This window comes from Sinohyriopsis cumingii, chromosome 3 (assembly GCF_028554795.1).
Source record: "Sinohyriopsis cumingii isolate HCF-2022 chromosome 3, ASM2855479v2, whole genome shotgun sequence".
In the NCBI taxonomy this organism is placed as follows: Eukaryota; Metazoa; Mollusca; class Bivalvia; order Unionida; family Unionidae; genus Sinohyriopsis; species Sinohyriopsis cumingii.
In genome coordinates this window covers 32,217,972-32,236,350 of record NC_142963.1, presented here as the reverse complement: position 1 = coordinate 32,236,350, position 18,379 = coordinate 32,217,972, and the positions used below count along the sequence as shown (strand labels likewise).

At 35.8% G+C, this 18,379-nt stretch overlaps 1 protein-coding gene and 1 long non-coding RNA gene across 4 annotated transcripts in view; one reads left to right on the top strand and one right to left on the bottom strand.

Moving 5' to 3' along the window:
• Positions 1–17,171, top strand: part of LOC149802644 (uncharacterized) — a 35,155-nt gene extending 17,984 nt beyond the window's left edge. The window contains exons 3-5 of one of the 2 annotated variants that reach the window (XR_016420080.1): positions 2,440–2,773; positions 11,969–12,086; positions 16,988–17,171. This is a non-coding gene — a long non-coding RNA (uncharacterized LOC149802644). The remainder of the gene's footprint in view (positions 1–2,439; positions 2,774–11,968; positions 12,087–16,987) is intronic. The other variant, XR_016420081.1, reaches the window with a different exon arrangement.
• Positions 1–18,379, bottom strand: part of LOC149802643 (uncharacterized) — a 122,116-nt gene that overhangs the window by 91,630 nt on the left and 12,107 nt on the right. For both annotated transcript variants that reach the window (XM_089951959.1, XM_089951960.1), the window contains exon 2: positions 6,821–6,943. In XM_089951959.1, the coding sequence (XP_089808085.1) occupies positions 6,821–6,890 (70 nt within the window). In that variant the 5' untranslated portion in view covers positions 6,891–6,943. The remainder of the gene's footprint in view (positions 1–6,820; positions 6,944–18,379) is intronic.

The following is an 18,379-nucleotide window of genomic DNA, read 5'->3' as shown; positions in this document are numbered from 1 at the left end:
GGCTGTCCAAACAACACCATTTTCATTAAGAACTGACTAAACCTTGGGATGAATGTGTTTGCAGAGTTTCATGGCAATCCTCCAAATGACCAACAGAATTAAAAATAGGATATTAAAAAAATCCAAAACTTCACCATGAAGTTTCAAATACACTCCATCCCACTCGCTCCTAAGTAAACCAAAAGACAGCAACGATTTCCACCTAGTCCTGAGGAAAGGAAGTTTTCCATTTATTCATACATGCCAACCCCTGGCGAAGAAAAGGTGTAATCCAAGTGGACAAAAAGAGTAATCTGAGCAGAAAATGAGTAATCCACATATAACATGATAAAAATTCAATGAGCATATGTACAAAAGGATTTATTTATCCCTCTGGACTTTTAACATCAATTACTGCTTCCAGTTTTCATATATAACACTATGAGCTTTAAAAAGCAACAGACTAATATTGCGTTTCAAAAGACTTTGTACCAGCTGAGACTATGCTTGTTTTGCACACCAGTAGGGCACTAAGTGCTGGGTTACAGAGCCTGGATCTAAATTCAGTTTTATTTTTGTTAATAATACTGAACAATCTCTCACAGTCAGCATTAGAATGGTAAAGAACCAATATTCCTTTCATAATCTGACAAAGAAGAGGAAATTTATATCTTCCAGTTACTGGGTCTCTTTGTTGGGAAATAAGATGAAAAAAAATCAACTCTGTCCACATGAAGTACATTGTCAGGTAGAGTGCCAACTTGATACTTCAGGAGTTCTCCTTCTAATTTATCAGCAACCTTTCCTGCAGCATGGTGCATCATATGACAGAAACAACCTGATATGTACAATGATGGAGACATTTTTCAGAATATAGAATGCAACTCCTTTATGAATTCCAGTCCTCACTGAAGCAGTATCTGCTAAAAAAAACTATATAGTTCTGCCAACTTACATTTATTCAAAGCATGATCAAGCAAATAAAAAAATGTTTCTCCAGCAGAACCTATTGTTAATTCTGGTAATGAAAGAAGTGCACTCTGACTTTGCCCTTTTCATTGTCAAATTCTCTTACATAGACTGGGTACAACTTTTTGTCATCATAATCACTACTCCTGTCTGTTGCAATACTAAACAGCCCAATTTTTTACGGCTTCTGCACTTTTAAGTGAAGTATCTTCTGCTAAACACCTAACAATATTAGAAGATTTTGTTTTTGCACATGCATATTTTCTGCAATTTTGGAATTGGGGAAACATCCATTTGAACAAAGGACCAATGTAGTCTTCTAGCGCAAGGGGTAAACAGTATTCTATTAAGAACTCAGTAGATAAAGCCTTTGCATTTATAAAATTCATGTCCACAATTTAGTTCTGCTGTAAAAAAAAAAGTTACCTTAGTACTGGAGTTAGTAAAACCAGCTAATTCAAGGTTTCATTGTTTTACCACCATGACCAATATAAAAATCCTTTCCACACAGCCTGCATGGGGTGTGAAGCTGCCCTAGAATGGAACGCTGTATTGTGAAATTCATGTATTCATCTCTGAATCAGTTTTTCTTCTTTTCCTAATCCATCAGTGAAATTATTTAAAAAATATTTTTGCTCTAACACATGCATCAACTAGAATAAATCTGACTTGACTTTTAGTGCCAAATACCTAGAGAATGGTTCTGTACCAGATATGAATTAGAACAAAGAGTCTGCTAGCAAAGATTAAAAGTAAGAAAACCAGTCTGTTCTCTTCTAATTAAGCTAACCACTCCAGTGGCCTAGTGGTTAGAGCATCCATCTTGGATGCAGGAGGTTGTGGGTTCAATCCCCACCCGAGTCATATCAAAGACTTATAAAAATGGTACTAACAGCTGCCTCACTTGGCGCTCAGCATTAAGAGGTTAATGTTAGGACTGTTCTGCCTTGTGTCAGGATAATGTGACTGGGTGGGTCATCATGCTACATGTCTGCGGCATGATGCCCCAGTGCTAGACATCGCTATAAACTGTCACTGCTGACATCATAGCGATACAAATGAAAAATTGTTAAAGTTACACACACACACACCTAAGCCATACAGCTGCTATAAATAGAAACCAAGGTCAAAAGTTGAAAGTAGAAACCAGCATGTATGTTGGAAACAGGACAGCTGCTATAAATAAAACATAATACTGTTAGGAAAGTGCATGTAAGTCTAAGGATAAGTGTACTCTTATGATGTAGTTACATAGAAGCTGTCTTTTCTAGAATAGAGTCTGTGGGATTAATGGGATGTTAATAAAAATGAGAAAACAAATTATTAATCTTTTTGGAGGGGAATATACCAAGAACGCGTAATCTGAATTCATTTACATGTAAGGCTAATTTAGTGACAAATAGTGCAATGATTACGCCAAAAGCATAATGGCTGGCATGTATGTTTATTGTTCAGAAAAGAATTTAATTTCTTTGCATTCTTACTTTACAGCATAGAAGAGGGGCCCCAAGTGGGCGAGTGGTCTGAAGTGCTCACCATTATGGATCATTGCCATCTCACCTCTGTCTGCGTGGGTTCGAGTCTTGGGTTTGGCCAATGTGGGTATGTGAGAAAGCTTGCCAGTAGCATCTTGTGGGTCAGTGGTTCTTTCCAGGGTTTTCCCAGGTTCTTCCTCCACCATTTATACTGGCTGCCATGTATAGCCAATCTTGTGCTGAAAAATAGCATTAAACCTTACAACAACAGCATGGAAGAAATGTTGTTATCAGAAACAAAATCACTACACTCTGCGACAGACCTCAACATGTGGCTAGCCTGGCCCTGGGTAATTTTACATTTTTTTTCTTTCTCTAATCATACACAAGAATTTAACAAACCTGTGTAGATTTTGAAACAAAACAGTGCTCTGTTACCTACATTAATATCCTTTTAATGTTATTCAGAACAATTACAAATGATGGTATTAATGATCTGAAAAATAAAGTTCTTTTCACTCCTTCAATTCATAAAACATGTAGTATGTTTTGAACACAATGTACATGCATGTAATGCCCCCGAGATCATCAGAGCAAATTTCTGCTAGGAATTTTTAAATCTGGCAAAATGAAAAAGGGATAAAAACTGCTAATCTCCCTGAAATTAATCAAGAATTTTCTAATTTGTTCAATACTGTGTGTGTGTGTGTGTGTGTTTGTGAGCATGCGGATATATACCCCATCACATAAAAGAAGCAATTCTACAAAAAACACAGCAGAAAGTTCATTGGATCAAAAGAAATGAGAGAGTGCATGAAGCAGACCAGCCAAATCAAAGAGGAAGGTAATGTGCCGACAAATCTTATCCTCACCAAGACTGTTACAAGGAGTGGGACGTGGAATGTGAAAACACTGTATGAGACAGGAGGAACAGCACAAGGTACCTAAGACATGGACAGATATAGGTTGGAGATCCTAGGACTGAGTGAGGTCTGATGGACAACATCAGGCCAAATCACCCTGGCATCAGGACATCTCCACTACTCAGGACTTCCCAATGAGAATGATGACCACAGAAATGGAGTGGAACTGATATTGAGTAAGAAAGCAAAAAGAAATCTGATGGGAGTGGTAGCCAGTCTGCAAGTGGATTTCCCATTCATAGGATACACAAGGTAACATGGGAATCCCTGGATTCATAGACAGAATATCAAATCAGTTATTTTGCTATCTCCTACAGATGGAGGAGGACTATAGTGGATGTGAGAGAATGTGGAGGAGTAAATGTTGGTTTAGACCATGTGCTGGTGATGGAATAAGAATCAGCAGCATAAAGAAGACTGGACCACCAATGATGATACCAGGTCTGCCAACCCTAACAAGACAGTAAGGCAGTTGATTTTCTTCCGCAAGTTGGACCAGTTTTCAGTAAGGTGTAAGAAACTATCATGTACTGCTACTGTCAAGCTAGAAAACATGCATTTAAAAGTTCAGAAGTGTGATTCAAGACTGATGCAGCGACAGTAAACATTGTGTTCAGCGTGAGAGTTTGTCCTGTTTACATGAACCTTAATCTCCTCCAGTACAGTTTCACAAACTGGAATCCAAATCCCTATGGAATTCAATGGATTCTTTATATTTCTTGACTTGATGTAATCCTTAAAAAATAAAAATTCACGTAGGCTATGTCTTCAGCAATAATTTTTTCTACCATGTGACAAACTCAAATCAACACATGGTGTCCACTAAACACAACTTTTGCCCTCCTTGACTTTTACCCCCAAAACCTGAATATCTCCTTTTTAATTCTTCTGTACCATCAAAGGTTTTTAAGAGGTTTATCATCCCTTTCATCCTTACATTTTGATTGCTGGATGCCAAGCACTGCTTGATCATGCAGACATTTTGCATCACAAAATATGTACTGTTTAAAGTGTCTGAGGTACTCCCATAAAGTCAGTTTGGTTCCCTGACCAACTCCACTAAATCAAATATGAAACCTGGATCTGAAACAAACACAGACTAGCCAGTATCCTGATTTTACCACAAACAATCATATTTCCTTAATTTGTGCTTTTATTCTGTACGTAATATCTTAAGGGTCATTTCTGTGAGACTTATGGCAAAATCATAAGGGTCAGTAGGCCTGTGACACCTACCAGCTCATGACTGTTAAGAAGCAACAGGAGTTCAACATTTCCCTCTCCAAAAGATTCTAAGCTCTCACTGACCCTGATGATGGCTCCATGAAAAAGAAGCGGGGACAAGTTAGAGGCACTTCCAAATCAACCTAGGAGATGCTGGGATTCTGATGACAGAAGCTGGTGAGCTAACTCTCAGAAGATACAATCAAGAAGACTTAAGACAGATGAGAAATCAACCAGATACCTGTACAGACAAAACCCAGCACAAAGATACAGCGTCTTCAGGTGGAATAAAAGACAAAAAATAAGGAAGTAAGAAGAGCAGCACAAGGGAAGGTAAGGGGAAACTTGCTAAAGATTCAGAGAAAGCTGTGAAAATAAATGACATGAGGACCCTCTATGATATCAAACAGCACTGTTGTGAAGGAAAACCAATACAGCAATCCTGTGCATAGAAAGGATAAGGAATATTCTGGGCAAACCAGCAGAACACCGTGACAGGTGGAAGGAACATTTCAGTAGCTGCTTATGGGCACACCTGTGAAGCAGCCATCGTAAAAGAGACAGAGGATCTGGGCATCAACATGAGCGGTAAAGCCCCTGAATTGGACAACATCACACCAGAAACCTTATAAGCAGATCATGCATTTATAGTGGAGACCTCGGTTGACATTCTACATGAAATGTGGGACAAAAAAGGGGTGCTGCAAGAGTGGAGGTATGACTACACTGTCAGAATTCCCATGAAAGTAGACCTCAGAGACTGCCAGAACCGGAGAGTATTCAGCTCCTATCCCTACTGAGCAAGAGTCTCACACTGATGTGTTTGGAGAGGACCAAGTCTGCAATAGCTTCCAGACTTAACGAATAACAAGCAGGATTAAGGTTGTAGGTCATGTACAAACCAGAAAGCAACACTCCATATTATCACAGAACTGGCCCTATAGGTGGTGCTCTACAGTTTCATATTTTGCCTAAGGTATGAATTTTCCAGAAAACAAATTTTACAGGTTTTCCTCACTGGTTATCCTGGCTATTTTTAAAAATAAAAAATTGTATATCTTAGGTATTATTAAAAGAACTTTAAATTCCCATTATTTTGGTGTATGATTGATGGGGGTAATTTTGGATTATACAGTATGGCCTTACTTGAGATGTACACCTATATAATAAAAAAACTGCTATCTTCACTTGGTCATTTCCACTTACTGGTTTTCAAAGGCAAATTGTAGGAGAACAAAATGAGCTGATTCAATGTACTTTCAAAAGCTGGTATTGCCTTCTCTGAAAAAAATTTACTTTCCCTATTTTAATAACTGGTAAAGGTGATGTAATTTAGACATTCAGGCTGATTTATTTTCTTACACATGGCAGCTGCCATTCTGGTTAGCTGTCTCCTTAGATCATGTACAATTTTTACATGTTTTACATGTTGCAAATGCAAACAACTTCACCTTACACCTTTCACTCTTTCAGAAGTATGCAATATCTGTAAAACACCCCATAATGGCGTTCACCCCTGTACATAAATTTTGTAGACTTCAGGAAAGCATTTGACATGGTGGATAGAAGCACATCTGGAAAATACAAAGTTACTATGGTATCCCAGAGAATATTGTCAGGACTGGAACCCTTAAGGTAAATACAGAAGATGACAACCAGTCAAAACTTGGAGAAGAACCCTGGACTATGAACTGAAGACCATCCGCATGTCCTGGAGGGAAGCAAAACAGACAGCCCAAGACCATCCGCATGTCCTGGAGGGAAGCAAAACAGACAGCCCAAGACCATGACAAAAGCAGTGAAGGCTATTATGTTCCACTGGGAATAAAAAGGAATGATGATGAGGAGGAGGATGACAGTGTGACCCAAGAAGGGAAATTACAAATGAGAATGGTTTGCAAATCAATTCATATGTTATTCCATTATGTAATCAATACCTTCCTAATCAAAGTTTAATTTGCATGTTGAGAGCTGAGAGAGCTTAGAGCTGGGAGAGACCATTATCTGATCAGAAAGCACTTGGCTGCCAACCTTGCAAAGCAGACTGCCATTATATATATATATATATATATATATATATATATATATATATATATATATATATATATATATACACACACACACACACAAGTTTAATATAGGAAATTTGCCTGTGGGAAATTAAATAACATTGGTTTTAATTCTGATAAAAATAATTTCAACTATCCAACCACATTCAGCAGCATCCTATGGCTCTGCATGCAAGCTAACCTTTACTCCCCTGTCTTTTTATCTTGGGAATGTTAAAATTTTTTCCAACTGCAGTGTTCGTCTCACTCATGTTTTCAGGTCCTCATTCTGGTTTATGTCCAGTATAGGTGACAGCCTCTGTATCTGAAATATTTAAAGGACATCACTAATGAAAATGGGAACAGAGCTGCCAAGAGACTATCACCACTTTAAAGGACTATTCAAACAGAGATATATGAGATGATCAGATTTTCATTTGGGTGTAGTGAAAACTCGGTCTTTATCCTAAAATCAGTAAAGATCAATATCATACATTGTTCCAAATACTTCAAAGCTTCAAAGCTACAAAACAAAATGCTATCTTCTTACACAACGGCCCCTTATAATGCCACTTACAGAAGCCATAAAAGTGAATCACCTTGTAGGTAAGATCACTTTATACTGAGGTATCTAGTACATAATTGTATTAAACAATGAAAAGGGTCTCTTGATGATACCAACTCTTATCAATGGGACAACCTTATACTAAGGTGCCTTACATTTAAGGAGTACTATATATTTTCTTCCCCATTTATTAAGCACCCAGAGCCACCATTTAATGATAATCAAGCAAAGCAGGGTTAACACAATTTTCTTAAAATCTTGAGCAGAATGAAGAGCATAAAACCTAACCTGCCTGCACATTATGCTACAGCAGGTCTGGGTCTATGCTATATTCAGTGTAATGTGTGTTATAAATCAGGAAACACTGATTCATGCAACTAAATAATTTATTGCCTATTCAGTGTTGCAACTAGTACAGTATTCCCTCACCAGAAGTTGTCTCGCTAAAATGTGATACTTTTTTATGTGGTGGGGTTAGATCACATTTCATTATGAGTAGCATTATAGTGAGGTACTATACTGTACAGCTAAAGATCAACAGCCTTGCACCACAATAAATCTCGTACTCTTCTGTGAAGGAAGCAATTTTGCATTCTGACATATTGCAAACTGTCTCTTTCTTGTACTGTACTGTCTGTAATATTTTTTACCCTTCAATTTTTCATTCACCATTAACCCACACTAAAACTGTATTATTTCTTTTGTCATCTAATCTTTGGTACAACTTTTTTTCTCCAGCCAAATCACTAGTGAGTGCTGGATATATGACTGAAATCTGCATAATATGATTCAGATTCTACTGGAAGCAGCACAGACCCTTCTCTGACACTGCATAATGCACCAGTAGTTCAGGGTTCACTATGCAACAACAAATCTGGGTCTATGCTGTGAGTCCAACTTATGTGCAAGTGTATATATGACATGGTTTATATTCCCACATGAACAAGATGGAAAAATGGATTCTTGGATAATTTTCATAATTTACAAGTAACAGGCTTTTGTCTGCATACAGTAAAATAGAAAGTATATTACTCCCCATGTATAACCAGATGAATATACAAACAATGGCTGCTTGAAGGCACATTATAATATAGATGCATGTGTATTAGCTATGGAAGAACATTTATGAAAGAATGAACCTGACCAGTTAGCTGGTATGCAGTATATACTGGTAAAAGAGAAATGAACTAGTCCAGTATGCAGCACATACAGCCTGGAGACATTAACCACGATGACACTGGTTTGTAGTAATTACAGTTCCAAGAAACATGAACCAGTCCAATTTGCAGAACATGCAGCCTTGAGAAATGAACTACAGTGGTATGCATTGTATACAGGTCCAAAAGGAATGAACCAGTATGCAGCACACGCAACCTGGAAAAATGAACCACACTGGTATGCAGATGTATAGAATGACTGGGTTCTTAAAACATTTTAATAAAGAAATTAACTTTTATTGTTCCAGCAACACAAATTCAATTGAACGGTAGATTACTTCATTTTGACTGATTGATTTAGTAGTTTTTAATTCGTACAATATCTCAAGTCTAATTAGTCTAGTATTGGATAAAATTACCAAACTGTGTTCTACTCCAACAGTAAAAGTAATTTTTTTCTAACTAAAATTGGATTCAGGAATTATGTCAAAGTTTGTGCAATCTGCACCCAAATTTCACTACATCTCTTCCAGGTAACAATATCCATGTACATGGTTCTGACCCCTGTCAGTCAAATGCGAATTTTATTTTCAATTATACATGGTTTAGTTTATTTCTTTTTCGATTACACCAGGAGCAACTACCATCATTAAAATTCAGCCTTAGGACTAAAGGTTGTTAAATTTTAACACTAGAACATTGCTGCAGGTCATGACCCAACCAAGTAATTGCCCATCAAGTTCAAAAAATGTTAAGATGCATTGAAAGGTATGTAATTTTCTATCACTTTGTCTACACGCAAAAAAAAAAAGATACATGAACAGTTCAAATTAATAATTATGCCAAAAGAAATATCTGCAACCAATAGATAGTTCCCGATTCTAATTGTTTAAAAAAACTTCCTTTATTTACTACTTTCTAGGTTAAGTCATATGACCTTTGTGTACAAATTACTTATGATATCCTTTTGTTTTTTCCTCACAAAATGTATCATTTGCATTTCTTTATCTCACAGCCATAACAAATTGGTACAGTACTATCTCACAGTTCAGAAGGATTTTTCAAGTTCACCTTTCCATATAATCTATGCATGTTTTAATGTGTTTTGTTGTGCCCTATGTCCATCTGTCATATATTCAAGTTTTACATATAGATCAGTTCCCAAGCAGTGTTAGCCACCAGCTAATGCAACTTTCTATGTAGATGCATCATGGTGGCTAAACACCACTGTCTCAAAACAAGTCATATGACATCAATTCCACACTTCACTGTCCATAGTGTTGGTCAGTGTGTGTTTGTGTATGTGTCTGAAATGGTATATAGTATAATAATAATGTACCAATGGTAGGTGAATGTTAACTAAATTTTAATGTATCAAAAGCTAGTCAATGTTAATTAAATAAATTTAACTTTGGTTATTTACATTTTGGTCAGTTTCTCTGGCATTGCTAAATACAATTTCATGCAGGTATGTATCTCGATGCATCTTATGCAAATATGTATCACAAATAGGTTACAGGGACCTAAACATTATGTTTTAGTGATTGGGGTCAAGTTCTGGAATAAGGCAAGTTTTTATGGTTTGTGGACTTAATGCCATTTTCTGCACATTATGGGCTATAAATGGTGGCCAGTGTATCTGGTTGAGGATGAACCCTGGAAAATCCTGGGAATAACCACCAACCCACATAAATCTACTACAATCTTTCTCACATCCCCACATTGGTCAAGCCTGAGACTAGAATCCACAAGAACAAAGGTGATATGGCAGTGATCAGTAAACACAAGCACCTTAGACCATTCAGCCACCAGGTGCCCTAAGTTTGTTGGCATTGTGAGGCATTAGAGTCATAACACATGGCAATGCAACCTAAATTAAACACTAATTGACTTTGGTTAAATGTATTACCAAGGGTCAGTTTCTCATGCACATTTAATTTGGTTTGGTGTTATAGAGCACAGCAATACAATTAGATTATCAAGATTTGTTTCCCAACTGCCAACAAGAGTCCATTGAAGGGTCTGACACTCCACTGTATGAAAAGAATTTCCAAGAGTTCAAGAGAAGACCACTTCTTCCTTTCAAATGTCATGTATTGAAACAATCTCCAACATTCTTCAGTGATTTTCAAATCAGCTGTTGTGGTAGTCATGCTAGACATCAGTTTGGCATAATTATCATTTATGACAAAGTAGACATCATCATAAATCTTTTGGTGAAACTCCCATGTTCTAATGATCATCCATTAAGAAGGAGTAGTGACACTTTTAGGACATTCATTGTGGCAGCCATATTTTGGATGTACAACTGGCACCATTTTCATTTAGGACTTTGTATATATAAAAAATCATCTATTAAAAGGGAGCAGTGAAAACAAGATTTTTAAGACAGTTGTCATGGGAGCCATATAACTGGCACTATTTTCATTTAGGAACAGTTAGGTGTCATTTGTCTATTGGAGAAAAATCCATGCTGATATAGCCATCCATTTGAAGCAGATAAGAGACAACAATATTTCTACTTCTGAAGGAATTACAATAGCAAGATTTTCAAAATGGCTGTTGTGGCATATATAATGGAAGTCAAATCAGCAACATTATCATTTAGACCAACTGGACATCATAAGAAGTCTTCAGGTGAAAACCCACCTCAATATGACTTCAATATGACTTTCTGTTCAAGTGGAGTTGTGATAACAGTTTTAAGTTGGCTGCCATGATGGCCAAACTGGACTTAGATCTGCACCAAGTTTAGTTCAGACCAACCAGACATCATAAGAAGTCTTTTAGTGAAAACTCTGTCTTGATATGACCATCCATTCAGGAGATAGCAAGATTTTTAAGATGACTATAGTAACAATATCAAATGTCAGATCAACACCATTTTTATTTAGTACATGTACCAACTAGACATTATAAGAAGCCATTAACTGAAATGCATGTATATACATACATATATATATACATACATATATACATACATATATATATATATATATGCAATAAACTGACAACGAACAGTGCAAACTAGTATCTAACTAGCCTGAGCACTTTTGACTCTTAATAAGTTTTTTCAAATGCAAATATAAAACACTGACAAGACAATCAAATAAAACACAAAAAACGTGTTTACAGTCTTTACATGGCTGTTTCTACAGGAATTAAACCTTTAAATTTATGTTTCAACTGGTTTATTTCAAATTGTTGCGGATGCTGGAAAATATTTTTATTGACCTTGAAATCGATGAGCCATAATGACATACATTATATATATATATATATATATATATATATATATATATATATATATATATATATATATATATATATGTATATGTAAATTTTCTAACAAGTCTGTAAATTGAGAACAGAAGAAAAAAGAGGAAAAGTACAATTTAACTGAATGAACAAAATGAATCATTTCAAGTTTAATACACTAAAATAAATGAGAGCAAAGCTTGATCATGTCCTTTGCATTACACTGCTGTTGGACAGTTGCTTTACACTTTGTTCTCGATGTGCGCTATCCCGTACATGAATCATTGCCATTTAATTCATCTAGCCCTGTCCACTATCCTTTCATGATCCTCAACAACATCAATGAAATCTTCAAGTTATTCTTTTCCAGTTCCTAATTTCTGTCTTAGTGACATTACCCAAGGCTCAAGACCTGACAATCTGAAGGAAGCATTTGGGCAACTGGTGCTGAAAAATCCAAACTGGTTGGTCTAGCAGGAAAAGAACAGGTAGTTAATAATTTGCTTTCAAAAAGAAGAAATAAAAGCACAAATAGTAAAAAAATGAAATAACTCCAAAATAAATAAATATCTTGATATTCAAGCATTTATGTCACAACTAAGGCAGAGAATATCAATGAGGGTTTTCAAATCTGTGAGTAAATGTTTCACTGTCGATGCTCACACATGCAATTAAAGGAACAATTGGACAGTATCAGGAGTTTCTTTTGCTAATACCAAAAACATGCTCAGTAGGTAACTTACTGGAATTGATAATCCTATAACTGAAAGTTTTGAAAACTGATGAAAGCTGTCAGAAAAGTATCTGACTAATGTCTCTCATTAATAATCCAAGCTGAGTTGGCCATGTCCCTTGAAGGTCGTTGCCATCTGCTGAATTCAATATTCAATTAAGATTGACTGGCTGAATCTACCTCTCTGCCAATACCCTCTGCTGTCAAAAATAATTTGTAACTTCTGTAAGGTTGTCATTGCTGTAATCACACAATGCAGCTACTCCATCTGGGTAATGTGAAATATTCAACACAGCATGGATGTTTGCAATGATACCTATGATGCCTTCTGGGAAACATGTTAAAATGCCATCACAGTCACACTGAATGAATTCTGTTCTCATTTATTCATGAGCAAAGATATTGATTTGGGTGTACTAGGTCATTTTGAAGTCCTTATATTTTCCATCAGTTGTCAGTCCAACACCAAATTGACCATCTGATGGAAACATATACTGTGCAAGCTGCCCAGTTCAACAACTCAAAATGACCATTGGTTGTATGATACTCAAACTGATAGACTCCTTTTTAAAAACTTGATTCAGTCGGTTTATAATCCCCAAATGTCAGCTGGCGTGTTTGTGATGGCACTGAAGGAAAACATCTGTTCTTTTCGCACAAGTCCTTTGGCAATGATATTGTTCAGTCACTATGCTTCTTCTTCATGCCTGATAACAAATACTGGCCATGTTTCTTTCCGAGATTCAACAGCTCTTACAAGAGACAGCCATATCACAGAAGGCTGCTTAAGGCTTAACAAGTCTTCATCTCTCAAAATATTATGCAGTTCCTTTATGCACTGGTTTCTTGTTGCCGAATATTGATAAAACTTGTAAACTTGGGTTTTTTCTTGTAAAGTGCAATTTTGTTTACAGTTTTAGATGCATCTTGAGATGCAAGTGTTAAACAATGAGCAGCACCATGAACGTGGAAAGAGTTGTCTTCATACAAACATACCCCCATGCATGTATGTCGCCCAGTCATAACACTTGCGCCATATGACAAGAGTCTGACAACTTTTACCAATGGAATATGTCTGTATGCATATAACTCACAGACTTTATAATTGTTTCTGCTTTTCCATAAAAGACTTAAGTTTCCAATAAACAGAGTTATAGGCTTTCAATTTCGAATCACACATGGACAGTTTATTTTTGTGTCTGTTGTCACATTCAATGTTTCATCAATGATTACACCTAGACAGGATCTTTCAATTTCTTCCAGAGTATCTTTGGCAATGGCCATTCCAGTTTATTCTACTCTGTCTTGATGAGAATGGGTCTCTTCTTTTTCAAGGGAATCAGCATCCACAATTTGTCAACAGCTTCCTAAAACTAGGAAACTTTAGTATCTGCAATTCCTGAGCTGGCAATGGTACAATCTTCTTACCTGTTCGAAAGCAGTTCATCTTGATCTCCAAATTTTCCACCAGAGCAACCATTATTTACTGCTGAATAATGATACTAACTGTACATAAATGGCTATAACAGTTTTGATGGTCAACCAGAATGGATCATTGACAGATTTTATGATCCTATTTTACCTTCTTTGCTTTTTTGCAAACTGTGCAAAATACTACCCCAATTTGATGCAAGTTCTCCTGACATTTATGTTGCTCAATATCAAACTCATGTGATATCTTGGGCATATAAAACTAAATTCCAAGTTTGATAAAAATTAGATCAAAAAGAGGGTCTCCAGACTGTTTCCAATCAGATGCATGACTGCCTATTAAAATGTCTGGATCTCACTCATTATCAACCTTATCTGAGATCTTGATAATATAAGATCATAACCAATATTAATCTCACTCTTCACTGATCAAGCCCAAGATGTTGAGCCCATATTCCAAGTTTAATCAAAATTGAATGAGAAATATAGCCTCCCAAGTCATAATACAGTCCATCAGATGCAAGATCATCTCTATAAATGTGTAGAACTTGCTCAAATGATTATTTTGACATAAATATATTACAAAGTTCAATCAAAATCAGCTTTTCAAGAATGCTAACAAGTTCAGGCAATCAGATTCAAAATCTCCAGTTTAACATACCATATACAATGAAAATCATCAGAAACTGATACCCTTACGTGTTCACAAGATCAATCACTCGGATGTAAGATCACCATATTAATATACATTGATCTTGCTTGTAATTGTTTATCTTAACAATTTAAATATATTTATCAAGTTCGATAAAAACCAGATAAGAAATAGTCTCTATGGTGCTAAAAAACACAGCCCATCAGATGCAATTCAGGTATCTCACTCATAATTAAACTCATGTGATACCTAGATCATAAGCCCACATTCCAAGTTTGATAAAAATTGAATCAGAAATATGGTGTACAGAGTGACAAAGCGACAACAATGTTCAGGCAAACAGATGCAACAAATAAGTAATATGCACCAATCTAACAACCAAGCTCTTCTCAGATTAAATTATAAGCACACATTGCAAGTTTGATTAAAATCTGGTCAGAAATATGCCTTCCAGTGTGATAACAGACCCAGCCAATGCAAGATCACCTCATTAATATGGTGAATATTGCTCTTTATCAACCTTGCTCAATTTCTTTACAGTATAACCCCAAATTTAGTTTAAACAACATCAGATCAGAAATATGGTCCTGAAAGTAATAACCACATTCAGGTGCAAAATCACCTCATTAACACAAGGAACTCACTCATCATCAAATTCATCATAGATCTTCACGACATAAGACTATATACTGAATCTGATCAAAACAGGATACTGTGGTAATAAGCCATTACTGATGGATGAACAACAGTTGACAAAAGATCATAATATAATTTGATAAGGCCAGGTGAGCTAATAATTAAATGCTGTTAAGTATTCAACTTTAAAGGTCTACTAGAGTGTACCACACATTATGTATCAAAATGTTCATTTTTCGCTAAACAACTCCGAAATGTGCATTAAAAATGATTTTAACTCACAGAGAAAATAAAGATAATGTATGCATTTATTGATGTTTTATGGAAAATGCTCTGGAAATATTTGTATTCTTTGGTGATAATAGGACTTCCAAAAGTGACATACTGTTAGGAAATCTCTCAAGTTTAGCGCATGTGGTGATGGCTGAATTTAGAGATGATTCAAGTGAATTTATGTCAAATTTGTCACGCTCATATTCATTGTGTGAGGAAGGTGAACTCCTAGAATATAATGAAACTTAAGAAAATTCTGCTTGCTGAGGTTAGACAGTACCAACTTAAGCCCAAACGAGACAAGAATGTGGACAAGGACCCTAAAGAGAACATGGGGCATAATGAGGCCAAGTAGCACTTGGGCTGTTCATTCTGGTAATTACTGTTATCATTCTGGTAATTACTATTATCATTCTGGAAATTATTATTATTATTTTTTTGTTAATGTTATTTCAATTTCATAATGAAAAGAGAAGGGCACGAATCTGGGCAAAAACTTGGATGTCTTCAGAGCAGACTGTCATGTGGGCGTGGTTCATCAGTAACAAGTGGTGTTTAAAGTTAAACACACAAGACTCAGACTGTGAGAGGTGTAGAAATAAATACTTTATTAACTTTATGACAGGTTTGTTCTTTTAAACCATCATGAAATGCAGACCACAAATGTACTTTGGTGTGATTGTTTACTACCCTCCAGACATTAACATTTCAGAATTTTATTAAAAGAGAAAAAGTAATCATATAACTGGTGTATCCAGATGTTTAGCAAGCATGTATTTTCTCTGTTGGTCTAGGTGTATAATACTAGTGACAAAGGAAGTATACATATTTATGGGGAAACAAATCTTGTAAATAATAATAATAATACATTGCTGATTATTATTATGTTATTGTGGTACAAAAGAAAGAACACAAGTCTAACCATGCATCACATATACATATATATCAAATTTTAACATGCAAAACTTCTTATTAATTGATGTAACTGGAAATTGCAGTAGTAAATAAATAGTCAAGAAGTGTTAATGCTGTAAACATTATGATTTTGAATAAGACTGAGGAGGTCAGAGTGGATTGTATCATTGATCATCCAAAATTTCACAGTTTGCTTGGGTGAATATGTCCTGGAAGCAGCAATATGGAAATTGCAAGGAAATCCTGTCTGATTACATGAAAACTTGTAGGCAAAATATTCTTACAGCAGTTATGGTACCACTATCACGGTCAATTTTGGGACAAGTGATTGCTTCATATACATGTGAAAATTGTGTTTAAAATTCCTTTTCATTAAATCCTTCCTTTACTAACAAAATGTATCAGTACTATCACTTTACTTGTGTGGAATTTTTACCCAAACCTTTCATTCTGATAATAAATCATGCTAAACTCATTCATCCATTATCTTGGACATTCTCAGGAAAATTATTTTAAGCTTCTGTAATTTCATTTCTTGAACAGATTCGATACTATGACATTAAAAATATATTGCTGTCAGCTCATGTTCACACTTGGTTCATTAGCTTCTAACACTGGTTGTAGTAAAAAATAATTTTATGCCAAAGGCACTGACTCTGAAAACATGAAATAAGTAACAGAAAACTGGGGTACATGAAATAACATAACTTTATTCAAGTTTAAAAATTTGCTGTATATCCTATTTTCAGTCACAAAAGATACATATATGCATAGAGGTGGCAATAGCTGTCTATCAACTGACTACGGCTTCCTGACCACTTCCTTTAGTCATAATAGATACATGGCTGCATAGAGGTGGCAATAGCTGTCTATCAACTGACCACGGCTTCCTGACCATTTCCTTCAGCACTACCGTCAAATCTTCAACATCGTCTGAAGAAAAGAAATTGTCACCCCAGTAATTTAAGAAACTGAAAAATGTTTCCACTGCCTATATTCATACTGACAATTTACCAAAGAGAATTAATGGAACTGGAAACAAGACTTGATTAGAATTCAATTTAACATACATCTAAATCATAGTTTAATGAATGAATGATAATGATAATAATAATAACAATTTTTTTTTGCGATATATGATTCTGAATCTGTGCTAAAAAAAAGTTTTCTTTTGATTGAAATCTTTCAAGTTCGAGTTGCTTTTCTTTAGTTAGTTTCTCCCTTCTGTGTGTGTGTGTGTGTACCGAACCAGGGTGGAGGGGGCTGGCTGTATTCCTAGTGATATGTTCACTCCAACATTAATATAACTTTAAACAAAGAACTGTTATATTACTATATGTGCTTGTAGACGAGTTTTATCAAATGGTATCATTTAGTGTAGTAAAAACTTCAATATCTACATACACTTGGCTTTATGTCACACATAATAGTGTGTGGCTCTCATATTCTCTCTGATCCATTTCTGTTCTGCACATGCCTGTCTGTAATAGTAGTGTCCTCCTCCATACTGTGGTTCTGAAGTTTGGTATGGCTCTAGAAAATCCTACTTTCTCCATTTCATAACTGAAGTTTGGTATGGCTCTAGAAAGTCCTGCTTTCTCCATGTCATAACTGAAGTTTGGTATGGCTCTAGAAAGTCCTGCTTTCTCCATGTCATAACTACTCTTCACTTCATTGCTCTGAAGAAAAGAGGGGAAAAAAATGTGTTGAGCAAAATCTGTACATAGCTTAAATGTGTTTACCAACATTTAAAAAATGGACTTATGCATAAGTAACATTGAAAAAGTAAGCTCATTTTCTTGTACGAGTGTCATGTATGAATGCTGACAAGTACATGCAAGTTTGCAATGCCTTTGCTTCGTCTCTTTACTTGCTGGACATTTGCTTCACAATCTGTATAGTAGGTGAAATTTTAGACATGTATTCTGACCATCATAGTTTTCACACAGATGATGAATGTGTGTATCATTTAAAGCAGGGGTGGGCAAACTACAGCCCGTGGGCCGCATGCGGCCTGCCAAGGATTTTCATGCGGCCTAGGAACAAGTCATCATTCGCACTGACTCTGTTTATGTTACTCTGTTTATCAAATAAATGTGCTTCTTTTGAAGTTTAAGTTTTCAAATATTAACAACATATTA